General features: G+C 42.0%; 3 protein-coding genes across 3 annotated transcripts in view; 2 read left to right on the plus strand and 1 right to left on the minus strand.

Moving 5' to 3' along the window:
• Positions 1-9150: 9150 nt before the first annotated feature.
• Positions 9151-9964, plus strand: P884DRAFT_230454 (uncharacterized protein; the record flags this gene model as incomplete). Its single annotated transcript, XM_069439789.1, has 2 exons — positions 9151-9182; positions 9297-9964. The coding sequence occupies 2 exons, from the start codon at positions 9151-9153 to the stop codon at positions 9703-9705; spliced, it is 441 nt and encodes a 146-aa protein (XP_069294623.1). The 3' UTR covers positions 9706-9964.
• A 459-nt stretch (positions 9965-10423) lies between these two features.
• Positions 10424-11149, plus strand: P884DRAFT_302576 (uncharacterized protein; the record flags this gene model as incomplete). Its single annotated transcript, XM_069444954.1, has 1 exon — positions 10424-11149. The coding sequence occupies one exon, from the start codon at positions 10424-10426 to the stop codon at positions 11147-11149; it is 726 nt and encodes a 241-aa protein (XP_069294624.1).
• Positions 11150-12169: 1020 nt separating this feature from the next.
• P884DRAFT_249985 (amino acid/polyamine transporter I) overlaps positions 12170-13514 on the minus strand; it is a 2231-nt gene continuing 886 nt past the window's right edge. The window contains exons 2-3 of the mRNA XM_069440626.1: positions 12638-13415; positions 12170-12541 (exon numbers count right to left, since the gene is read on the minus strand). Of these exons, the coding sequence (XP_069294625.1) occupies positions 12318-12541; positions 12638-13415 (1002 nt within the window). The 3' untranslated portion in view covers positions 12170-12317. The remainder of the gene's footprint in view (positions 12542-12637; positions 13416-13514) is intronic.

Here is a 13514-nt window from a genome sequence, read left to right on the forward strand (position 1 = left end):
TACTTAAGCTCGAATTAAGGAACTTGAGAACGGCGAAAAGCATTCGTAGAAACTAGTTAATAAGGCCTACGCCAAAATCAAGGCGCTCGAGAATACTAAAGCAAGCTATATCAAGATCGAACTACCTAGTAAATACAGAGGAACTAAGGAGGACCTTATAGGGTTTCTAACAAACCTCTGATCCTACTTCCGGCTTAATGATAATAAGTTTCCGGACGACAAAGCCAAAGTCCTCTATATAGCTACGAGACTAGAGGGCAAGGTACTTAGATAGTTCGAGCCTATATAGAATGACTACCTTATTAAAGAGGATAAAGATAACTAAGATATATTTATATAGGTAGTCTTTTGATCTTATGACCGTTTTAAAGAAGAGCTTCGGAAGGTTTTTAGTAATAAAGATAAGAAGATTTATATATAAGAAAGACTTATTAATCTCTGATAGACTAAGTTAGTAACCTCCTATATTATATAGTTTAGATAGGATATACTTAAGTCTTAGCTTAATGATAAAGTGTTAATATAACTATTCTATAATGGCTTAAAGGAAAAGGTTAAAGATAAGCTATATAAGTATAACTAGCCTAAAACTCTAGATAAATATATTATATAGGCTATTAGAATTAATAATCGACTCTATATATAAGAGTAGTAGAAACGAGGTCAAATAAGTAGAACTATAATTAAGGCTAATAATAAGAAAAAGCGAACGTACGTTAGCACTATATATAGAACGTACCCTAGAGCTATAGATATAGATATAGTATAGAAGTAAGACAAGAAGAAGATAGCCAAAGATAAATCTAACGTTACTTACTATAACTATAGAAAGAAAGGACATTATAAGTAGGAATGCCAAAGCCCAAAAAAAGACTAGAAACTAGTTCCGGGAAAGGAAACTATAGTTATTGACGAAACTAGGGATATTGTTGAAGTAGCGGCTATAAGCTATAAAAACGGGAATAGCGATACAGATAGTTCTAAATACGATAGTAACGGTAAAGACGAATAGACGCTATACTCCGAACTGGTTATTATAGATCTAGAAATAGGTATTACTAAATAGGATATGATAGGGGAGTATACGCCACCGATTTCGATTCTCCTAGCCTTGAGGTAGTAGGGTTTTATAGTTATATAGAGGTAGGATAGATCGTAGATAACTAATACCTAAGGAGTCGATAGACCTAGACCTAATGTTTTATTCCTCTAGGAACGAATCGAATAGTACCGTAATGAAGTTTTCCGGCTTAATATGGAACTATATAAATGGGATAGACGCTTAACTCGACTCGCTTAATAGAGTAATAAGATAAGGGATAAGATAAGGGAACTCTAACGTATTGTAGAAATTATCAAAGGAGAATAGCCTATGATATATAATAGACCTAATAACTATACTAAGTATTTCGATGACTAGTAACTTAGCTATAACATATAGAACCTAGAGTACTAGTTTATATATATAAGCTATAGAAAAGACAAATGTATATAGGAAAACTATTAGAAAAAACATTCCTACCTTAGTATTTAGGTACCTATAGTCTATATATAGTAGGAAGGATTTAGGAAAGAATTCTAATATCTCCTAGATAACATTATATAACTATACCTACGATACGAAGTATATATATAGGTACCCTAGTTTCAATGTATAGTATACGAATGCCAATATCATTTCTGTAACAAGTTTAAGAACAACTACTAGCCTACCTAATAAGGAAATAAGGACAGAAGCCTCTACCCTATAGAATAGGTCTACGATATAGGAAATAGAGCAGCCAAATTGCTCTAGAAGATCGAAGCCTACGATCTAGAAGGTATTATAGTAGTTCTAAAACGAGCCTAGCCTAGGTACTACAGAATAGGACAAGATATATAGGACTCGTGCTAGAGTAACGATTATCTTTATCACGCGGACGAAAAGTAATCACGGATTCGGGAGCTTCAGATAAAGCTATAGTATATATAATAGAAAGTAGAACAGACCTAATGGTAAGAAGCTACAAGTACTTAATAGCTTATAGAAATAAGCACGATCGACAAAGCTACTATTAGCCGAATAATCGAAGAGGTTAGTACTGACCTAGGAAACGGGTTAGGGCCCTCCGAAGGGCCTAGAAACCATTAACGCCAGTGTAACAGCAAGTGGTAGCGTAGTATAGGAGGAACTAGCGTAAGAAACTATTATATCGAGACCTCCTAGTAGAAATATAGGAAATCGCTGTAATCTTTAGATGACGATAGTAAGACAAGCGATTATAGATAACGGTATAATGGAAATAACACGAAATACTTGTACTAGTAGATAATAGAGCAGAGATAAATCTGATTTCGCTAACACTTGTAAATTAGCTATAGATACCCTAGAGAATAAAGCAGAAGTATAGTATAGTCAAGGGGCCGTTTCTAATATAATAGGTATATAAGGAGACCAAACCAATTGATATTACTATAGCAGGGAAGACTATAGCAATTATATTTAGCATTATAGATATAGGTAACGATAAAGATATAATATTAGGATTACTATAGTATAAAGATTATAACCTAGACATTAGCTAGAAGAATAGTAGCTATCTACGACCCTAGACAGAGTCGTATTCGACTAGCGTAATAGGGAGCGCGCAAGGATCACGACGGACGGGTACCTAGGAAGAGGCACATTCTACAGATCTACTATAAGAGACAGGTAATGGTAGACAGACTACTACAGACTCTAGAAGAAACGGTATAACGATATCGACTATATAATAAGAGAAACAAGCCGATTTACTAATAGCTATTCTCTCTATTAATAAATGTAGAGCACTATAACTAGAGTAATAGGTTAAGATAGAAGAAATCGCCAATATTACTATAGATAGAACCAAGTTCGTATATTATTAGAAAACCAAGAGACAAGATAAGACTAGGGAAGTACCGAAGGAATACGAAGGATACCTAGCGTTCGAACCGAAGTATCTAGAAGGATTACCAGAACACGGCCTATAGGATCACGAGATCAAGCTTAAGGAAGGAGTATAACTAAAGTTCTTTAAGATCTACTATACGAGCTAGATATAGAATGAAGAACTTAAGCGATATTTAGAGGAGAACCTTCGAAGAGGATATATCTGCCTATTAACATTGTTAGTAGGTTACCTAATCCTATTTATACCTAAGAAAGATAGAAAGCTATAGTTATATATTAACTATTAGTAACTTAAAAAACAGACTATGAAAAACTAATACCCGTTACCACTAATCTCATAGCTCCGAGATTAGTTAGTAGGAGCCTAATATTTTACGTATCTTAACTTACTATTAGCCTATAACTATATATAGATTAAGGAAGGCGATAAGTAGAAAACGGCCTTTAGGATACCCTATAGCTATTACGAGTACCTTGTCATGCTATTCGGACTTACAAACGCGCTAGTAACGTTCTAAGCCCTAATTAATCAAGCTATCCGACCTTTTCTCGACAAATTTACGGTATATTATCTCGACAATATACTTATCTTCTCTAAGATAATAGACAAACACTAGAAGTATATAAAAGTAGTACTAGACACGCTATATAAGTATAAGCTATTAGTTAATAAGGAAAAGAGCGAATTCTATATAAGGAAAACGGTGTTCCTAGGATATAAGATATCCCTAGGACAAATTCGGATAGAACCCTTAAAGGTTAAAGCTATTAAGAATTAGCTATAACTGACGTTAGTTATAGAAGTACAAAGCTTTATCGGATTTATAAACTTCTATCGGATGTTTATCAGGAACTTTAGAGCAATCGTACGACTATTATATAAACTTATTAAGAAGAATACTAAGTTCTAATAGAAAGAATAATATAAGTAAGCATTTATATAGATCTATAACGCTATTACCGAAGACCTAGTACTAGTGCTATTAGACTCTAAGAAGCTATTCAAGGTAGAAACAGACGCTTTAGACTATATTATCAGAGGACAGTTAGGATAACAAGACAAACAAGGGAAGCTATATCCTATAGCCTTCTTTTCAAAGAAGCTCGACGGACTATATCTTAATTATCTAATCTATAATAAGGAACTACTTGCAATTATTAAAGCTTTTAAGGAATAGCGACTATACTTTAGTGGTATAATTGAACTAGTACAAGTATATATAGATCATAAGAATTTACGGTACTTTCTAACGATAAAGGAGCTTAATAGACAACAAATACGATAGGTAGAATTCCTTGTAGAATTCAATTTTAAGATCTACTATAAGAAAGGTAAAGAGAACGTATAAGTAGACGCCTTAAGCCGATGAATAGATTATATAGAAGGACGAATAGAAATAATACTACCGTTATTCAAGGAATGAATAGATAGAATACTATATTATGAAATGTAGATACCTATAGAAGATGATCTACTTGACTTGTTCCTAGAATGTTATATAATCTTTTAAGAAGAAAGGATTAACGAGGCATAGTATCAAGTAGCACCTAGACTAGTGGCACCTAACAGAGTAGAAGAAAAAGATAGGAAACTCTAGTACCGAGGCAAAGCGTATATCTACGATAAAGACCAATAGCTACGAATGATTCGAGAACTCTACGAGTCGAAACTCGGAGGACATAAAGGAGTTACGAAGACTATCGTATAAGTTAAGAAATACTACGACTTTCTATAGCTAACGGTACAAGTTAAGGAAGTTATATAGAGCTATGACATCTGTAATCGAAGTAAGATAGTATAATATAAGCTATATAGGCTACTTTAGCTACTACTAATAGCCGACAAACTATAGAGTTTAGTTATAATAGACTTTATTACGAAACTGCCAGAATCTAAGGACATAGCTATAGGAGTAATCTATAATAGTATTCTTATTATAGTAGATTGCCTAACTAAATAGGTATACTTCTTCCTATATAAGGAATCCTAGATAGCTAAATAACTAGTAGACGTGATCTATTGGTAAGTTACGTTAGTATACGCTTGGCTATAAGAATAGATTATTAATAGAGATACTAAGTTCGTATTGAAGTTCTAGTAGGCGTTAATATAGCGATTAGGCATTAATAGTAAGCTATTAATGGTATATTACCTATAGACTAATAAATAAACGGAATGACTAAATTAAGTTGTCAAGTAGTACCTCCGTTCCTATATTAACTACTAGTAAGATAACTAGGTTATACTATTACTAATAGTATAACTTGCCTATAATATAATACTAATAGAAATAACTAAAGTCATACCATTCTTTATAAACTACGGATATAAAGTAGACCTTAGGTAAGGACCAGAGGTTATAGTACTAAGAGCAATAGTCAAAGTAAAATAGATATATATACTATATAAGAAGCTTAAAAAGGAACTCGAGTTTATTAGAACTAGAATAAAGAGCTACTATAATAAACATAGGCTCGAGGGACCTTACCTAGAGAGGGGAGATAAAGTCTATCTGATCGTACGAAACCTACGAACCAAACGACCAAGCACGAAGCTAGACTTTAAGAAGGTCGGACCCTTTGTTATCAAAGAACGAATTTCGACATCTAACTACTAACTATCGTTACTATTATCTATATAACTATAGACAGATGTTTTTCATATTTTACTTCTTAAACTAGTACCGAAAAACGCCAAGGCTATTATAAATATCGAAGTAGAGGACAAAGAGGAAGAATAGGATGTCGAAGAAATTCTAGATTTACGTATTATCAACGGGGAACTATAGTATCTAGTTAAATAGCTTAATTTTGGACTAGAGGATAACTTATAGGAACTAGTCAAGAATTTGAATTGCCCTAAGAAACTAGAACAGTTCTACCGGTAGAACCCGGATCGACTAAAGGAAAACCTAGGACAGAACTAAAGACGGCGCCCTAGTCGATAATATCGGTAGTATTATTAATCTATATTACGGGTATAGTAAGCGTCTCTTGCCGCTTAACCTCTTCTAACTTGTCTAAAGTCGATAGACCACGCGTTACCATATGGGTACCTTTCTCTACTAAAAACTCCTTCTGCTAACGAAGACGCCAGAGCCGTGTAAGCTTTTTAGATAACTTGTACTAGGCTTCCTCTAGACGGTATTAGGATTTATCTAGCTTAAGTTCGGTACGGCGTTTAGTATCCTTAATATAACACTGCTCCTAGAGAATATAGTCTATTAGAATAAACATTAGGAATCGTACTAGTAAAAAAAAAAAAAAATAATAATAACGTACTTATAAGAAGAGAGCGGTATACTAGAACTATTATAAGAACGACCTTGACGAATGTAGGCTTTATAATGTTTTATATAAGCGATCATTTTATAGATAAGGCCTTATAACGTATACTAAGAGCAAGGTATAACGATAAAACCATTCTTAGTAATATTCTAAGTAAGGGAAGTATAGTAACGTATAGAATGCGACTTCTATTTCTCTATCTATATTTTGTTAATATAGCGACTATAATGTAGAAACAGGAAGAATATAGTATTTATAAGCAAGGGTTATTAGCGCTATTTAAAATGGCCTAAGAGGGCTTTTAGGTCGAAAGCCTTAGAGGAAGGGTATCGTATCACAGATAAGCATATAGACGGCCTAGCAGGCTATAGCCAGGACATAGGACATTCCGATAGCCAATTACTTGATGGGCTAATTAGAAGATTATTACTACTAAGACTAAGGTCTTCACCGGTGATAATAACATATCACCGTCGACAACGCGGAATCATAGAGTAAAAGGAGAACTAGTACTAGTGACAACTATTAAAGAGGGATAGATAATTACGTATATATATAGCTAGCTAGTCACTCGTTATAGTAGACTCTGGGAGTTTACTAATGATAGTAACCTATAATTATAGTACTTATACCAAGTATCGCTAACTATTATGAGAGACAACTCTAGTGTTGTTATAAACCCTTTGGCTTCACCGAATCCCTTAGATGACCTGTACGCTTGTCCTACTTAACCTACCTTCATCTAAACCCTTTCAGAAGAAGTCTAAGTTAGGTTCGTCATACTACCAGAGATTGGTAAGCCTTTCTTATATATAGATCTTCTTATCTTTATTGCCAAAAACCTTCTAAGTTCTTCTTCAAAACGGTTATAAGATCGAAAGACTACCTATATAAATATATCTTAGTCATCCTTGTCCTCCTCTATAAGGTAGTCATTCTATATAGGTTCGAACTATCTAAATGCCTTACCCTCTAGTCTTATAGCTATATAGAGAACTTTAGCTTTATTATCTAGAAACTTGTCATTATTAAGCTAGAAGTAGGACTAAAGGTTTGTTAGGAATCCTATAAGGTCCTCCTTAGTACCTCTATATTTACTAGGTAGTTTGATCTTAATACGACTTACTTTTGTACTCTTAAGTACCTTGATTTTGGTATAGGCCTCGTTAACCAATTTCTATAAGTGCTTTTCGCTATTCTCGAGTTCCTTAATTCGAGCTTAAGCGGCCTTATCTCTCTAGTCTAACTCCTAGATTCGCTACTAGAGTTAACTAAGCTAGGTAAGCAGTTGTTTGGCCATGACGTTAGTAGCTATATCGATATCAAGGTCGAAGTTACCTTTGTCCTAAACTATAATAGAACAAAGGGAGTGATAGTAACGTATGACGAACCTAACCTAGACTTCTTCTAAAAGGGCTTAGACAAAGGTTAGTAAAGTGGTCAAGTGTATAGGTTATCTAAGGGATTTGGTAAAGCTAAAAGGTTTATAATAACACTAGAGTTATCTCTCTTATAATAATAGCCGATAGTGCTAATATAAGTTGGATTGCTATCACTAGTGAACTTCTAAAGTCTACTATAACAAGTGGTTATCTATATATATATATAATCCTAGGATTACTCTTTACCTAGTGATCCTTCGTTGTTAAGATCATGGCTGTGGTAGTGATCCTATAGTGTATAGATCACTTTGCCAAGTGTGATCCTTTCCTGATTGGTCCTTTTATGCCTGTTCTCCTATTGGCCTGCCGGAAGAGGCGGCTTAGGTAGCGTCCTATATGTATATTTCTGTGACAAACCTACTAAGAAGCTAAACTTAGGATCCTTAGGAAATATAGTTAAGTATAGAGGGACCTAGACCTTATTTTATAGGGCTTAAGGGCTTATAACCTTCACTTGCTAAGGAGGGTTCTATAGTAGCTAATAGACCTAGGGAGGCTTCTAGAGTATAGCCTTTTAAAGAGGGTAGATATAGAGGCTAGGGCTAAAGAGGCCCTGGCCTAGCCTCGCGAAGCTTCTATAGCACTTTAGCTACTTCTCCTTTTCTTTATAGTATATTTAGGTTCTAAATTATATAGAAAAGGGATAATAGGGGTTTTTATCTAGCCTATATAATATAGTTTCCTTTATATTAAACTAGAGAGGGTCTAGTATACTTTAATATAATAGTATAAGATTAATAATAATAATAATAATAATCCTCTATTGTTAAATATACCTATAAAGCTTAAAGTAGTTTGAGGAAAAGTTAGACAAGTTATAGTAGATTAAAGTGATTATGTTGTAAAAGCAGTATAGGTGTGCCAAGTGTTCGGAATATAGGTGGTCCCACTTATCCCCAAGTGATCGAATAGAAGTATCCGCCCGATATCCTGTGACTCCCATGGCCGGGATCTCGCCGCTCCGAGGCCCTTAGCTCACCGCTTATCACGGGGAAAGCAGTTGCCGCTTGAGTCACCTAAGCATTTTCGTTCTTTGGATCGTGGTCACAGATGATTGCTCTGTCCGAGGAGGGGCATCTTGATTTTCTGATTTGGCATGGGCCCATCAAGAGGACATCGCGGGGTGCTCCGTTCGAACCCCGGCACATTCTTGATTCATTCATTGCACGGGCGGGATGGCTCGTTTGGACACCAGGCCTTTTTGAGAGACAAAGGCGCTTCGAATACGAGCTTAGAGGCTTGGCTAGGCGAGTTGGCTTCATCGATACCTGTACTGCCCAGACACCCTAAGAAAGTTTCTGTGGACAAGCGGGGAGGGCCGGACGAAACTTTGCCCGCCTGGGGTAAGCCATGCCAAGGCTAAGACAATGCGTAGGATGTATAGAAATACATATAAAGTGAAGAGCAAGGTTGTCAGCGTTTGGCGAGTCACGAACATCGCTAGCCCGTCCTGCGCAGCTCATCTTACTGACCGTTCATCGTTCATTCACCCGAGAAGAGCACGGAATGAAGTCGCTCGCTCTGGCTGTGGCCTTGTTGTAAGTGGCTTCGCTTCATTCCAGTTCTCGGCTTGAACCCCTTGCGGTCTGGCAGGCCTTGCAGATCACAGCTGATTTGGCCTCAAGGGCCCCCTTCAACAGCGCCCAGTCCAGCTTCTCTGAGGGTGAGCCGGGCATCACGGTTACAACCCCAACTCCCAGCCTCCCAACTGCGCCTGCCTGTGCATCTGTTACGGCGACGCGAGAGCTCTGCACGACTTGCACCGTCCCTGCCTGCTTGGCCTTGTCCACCATCACGCAGTCATGCGGATGTCCGACCCCCGTCCCGACCGTCTACCTCGACTTCCCTTGCGGTTCTGGATGTGACAACTTATGGTGCTCCACTAGCTACGCCATCGTCACCGCGGCTGGCTGCGTCACGGATGGCCCGAGTCCCACCTCCGGCTCGAGCCTCACCACTTCTGCGCCCAACGCCACCAAGACCACGCATTCGCCTACCATCTCAAGCTCTGTCTCTACGGGCGCTGCCAATAGACCGAGGGTACCGTTCCAGCTATGGTGAAAAAAAGCCGGGGCTGCATATGGTGTGAAAACAGCAAGGAGATATCCCTGGTGTATGGGCAGGTCGTGGCACCCAACTCAGTAGGAAACGCAGTCAGGTTTCTGTGGACTGGGGTCCTAGTAGGGGGAACTGCCCAAGCCCGGTTGGGGTGTTATCCAAAAAGGCTCAAGCCAAAGAAGTCTAAATATATAATTGTTTTGTTATGCTCAACTGCCGCATAATAATCACAGAAAGACTCATTGGTTACGGCAATGACAGCAAAATCTAATATTATTACGTGATTGTTGTTAATTAACGTAGCCCGGGACGAAGTTAACACCGGTTCAACGTGTCAGCGTCTAGTTCTTGGAGAGATTCGGAGAGGTAGCAAGGACATAGAAGCTCAACCAGTACTCGTAACACTGAGGGGTTCTGTGTTGAAAAGGTCCGTGGACGCTCGGAGGCAGAACATCATCACAGTCATTGCATCCGAGGCGATTCGGAGGAAGATTTAGGTAAGTAATTAAGTTCCGATGACCCACGGATAATTATACCACAAGCTCTACAACTAATTCCTAGTCGAATAGATGTCGAGAGATGGTATAAAAGTGGACGGTATTCGCCATGTCCTCAAACTCTTCTAGCTGACCGCGCCGTCGACCGGCAAGACCGAAACCCCGAAACCCTTATTTAAAGAACCACTTTTTGAATTGGGAATCATTCCGCAACCCGTACCAAGATGTTCAGAATCGGGTTCTCCCTGCGTCTCATCATCATCTCTCTTCTCCTTTCATCCTTCACACGAGCCCTTCCCTCTTCCGGCGGCTATATTGGCGGCGAGAACAGGTGGTATCCGAGGCGCATCCTAGGCGGAGTCTCGGTCGTTGACACCCCTATCGTGCGAGCCGCAGACGCGTTCGCCAAGCGACACGCGCAGGACTTTGTGTACAAGCATGTCGTGCGTTCGTGGCTATTCGGTGCACTCGTTGTCCAGCACAACGAAACGCTGCGGGCAACCATCGACCCCGAGGTGCATGCTGTCGCCGCGCTCCTGCATGACCTGGGATGGGACCAGACAGAAAGCTCCCCGTTCGTCAGCCCCGACCGTCGATTTGAAGTCGATGGCGCCATCGCCGCGCGCGACTTTATCCGGGCTCACGAGGACGGCAAACGGTGGGAGGAACGTCGGGTGCAGCTGGTTTGGGATTCCATTGCGTTGCATACAGAGGGGAGCATCGCGCTGTTCAAGGAGCTAGACGTCCAGGTCGTGTACAACGGGATCATGCTCGACTTTCAGGGTCCGAAGTTCGGCGTCACGGAGGACGAGTACGCTGCTGTCGTCAAGGAGTTCCCCAGGGACGACCTGATGCCAGGTACCAACAAGACCGTCATCTGGCTGTGCAGGACGAAACCTGCGACCACGTATGGTGAGTGTATTACGGGTTTCGGCTCGTATCCGCTGTGAACGCAGGGCGCTAAGCTGACAATTTTTTCTCTCTTTCTCTTCCTTCTTCAGACACCTGGATGCAACCGTGGGGGGAGCATTACGTTTCAAACTACACAGCGGTGGGAAATCGCGTGTTCGACACGATATTCCATGGATCGAGGATGGTGTAATTATTGGTGACGTATGGTGTTGTATCGTGGCCCTATATCGCCGGTTGAGGCATGAGACTTCATCAAGCGGAGATTGGGGATTGAAAAGGTGATAACTTTTGCGTAATTAAACATCCACCAAGCTGACGTGGTTATTTTGATCTCGTGACAAGTGCCTACCACCATTGGGGCGCGCAACTCGAGACCTCGAATTTTACTTTTGGCAGTAATTAATCAGGGAGAAACCGAAAAAAGCCAATCGATGCTAATATACCTCACCTGAAAACACGTGACGATCATCCATTCTGAAAAGGATGGATCGTTATTTCGAGAAGGCAGAGAGGGAGTAGTTAGTTAATTAAAGAGAGAGGGGGAGGGGGGGGGGAGGGGGGGCCGAAGGAGGCCGTTGCACACCGCGCTTCGCTGCCTTTCTGCCATAGGATAATTATCTTCTACACGCTCACCTAGATGGTAATGTGTTACTTGCGCCCCTGGAAATCCGGCGTCACGGAAAGGGTAATTAGAGCAGCAGTCGGTGCTCACCATTGGGGCTGCTACCCCTATGGCTAGGTTAATTAAGAGACCAAACGTCCACGCTCGATACCTGACATGGCCGTCTTGAATGGATGCTTCTTCCGGGGCCATGAGACAACCGATATCGGTGGCTGAGTGTTCAACGAAGGACGGATCGTCGGTCTCTAAGGTAAGTCACAATCTTCGCCGGCCACACACACTTCAGACATTAGTGGGTTTGGATGATACCTCTTCTTCTCACGGCTTCGCTTCAACTGATGGAACACCAACCGGGGAGATTTCAAGAGCAATTCTTTTCGAATAAGATAGTTCTTTTGACCTAGGTGCTTGCGCCCAAAACTAAGTTGGGGGGGGGGGGGGGTGGAGGGGTATCTGCTTTGGGACACGGGGTGTTGAACGGACCCTCTTGACATGCGACGCCTTGAACGCCTCGCGACCATAATATGGTGTAACAATAATACTCGGAAGAAATCAGACACGACAACACGAGATGCAGCGCTGCGTTAGTCTTTCTTGGAGCTACCGGCACCTTGCCCAGCGGGCATCGGATCCTCGCCGAGGCTCTCGGTCGGCGGGCCACGGTAGTTCCGGCGGCCCCAGGCCGCGTACCACGCACAAGCAATGACAACAAAACCGACAAACACAACGGGGGCGTAGTTAACACTTGCCGCGGTGACGGGAATGTAAGCAGGCATGCAGAACAGGGGGACGGCGAGGATCGACCATGCTGAAGGGGGTGTGGGTGGGGGAAAACCGTTAGCGAGGGCGGACGGGAAGAAACATAGGGAGGAAAAGGCGAAAGAGCGGGATGGGGGGCACGTACCGAGGGCGATACCGTTGTACAGCCAGCCCATCCTGCCGAGGGAGAACTTGGCTCCCTTGACGTGGGCACGCCCCTCGAGCATGGACACGGCTATGGGGGCGGCATACGAGACAGTCAGCGAGATGACACCAACACCCGAGAACGCGTTAAAGGCGGCATAGGAGCCAAAGTAGATGACGCCCAGGAGGATCTGGATGACCATGGAGAGCATCATGGCATTGAGGGGCAGGTCCAGGGTGGGGTGGACCTGCTTCCACCACTTGGACCCCGGGATGGCGCCGTCGCGGGCAAAGGCCCAGGTGCAGCGCGAGGCGGCCGTGGTGCAGGCGATGCCGCAGAGGATGGCCAGGACCATGAGGGGCAGGAGCAGGGCGATGGCGCCGGCCGAGGAGCCGACGGCGGACTTGATGATGGTGGGCACGGGCTGGCCCGAGGGGAGGGCGACGAGCATGGCGAGGTCGGGCAGGACGAACATGAGGGGCACCAGGAAGAGCAGGCCGCCGATGGTGTTGATGACGATGGTGATGACCATGGCCTTGGGCACCTGGGTGGCGGGGCGCTGGACCTCTTCGCACATGGAGATGACCATGCCGGTCGACGAGGTCGCGTAGGCGGCGTGGAGCAGGCCGACGCAGAAAGACCAGCCAGCAGGCCAGCCGGAGGTGACCTCAAACCCGCCCAGGGCGAAATCGGCGCTGCGCCTGCCCTCCTTGGCGACGGCGAGAACGGTGATGAGGATGGCCAGGAGGCCAGCAAAGGTCCAAAAGATGGCAAACGTCTGTGGAGATTTGGTTCCGCAGTCAGTCCATGCATTTTTTTTTCAGAACGCCTGGGAAAGTAGGAAGGTGCAAGAAAAGGGGGAGGAGGGAGGAGAACG

Source organism: Thermothelomyces heterothallicus (assembly GCF_042370625.1).
Source record: "Thermothelomyces heterothallicus CBS 202.75 unplaced genomic scaffold P884_scaffold_27, whole genome shotgun sequence".
Classification (NCBI taxonomy): domain Eukaryota; kingdom Fungi; phylum Ascomycota; class Sordariomycetes; order Sordariales; family Chaetomiaceae; genus Thermothelomyces; species Thermothelomyces heterothallicus.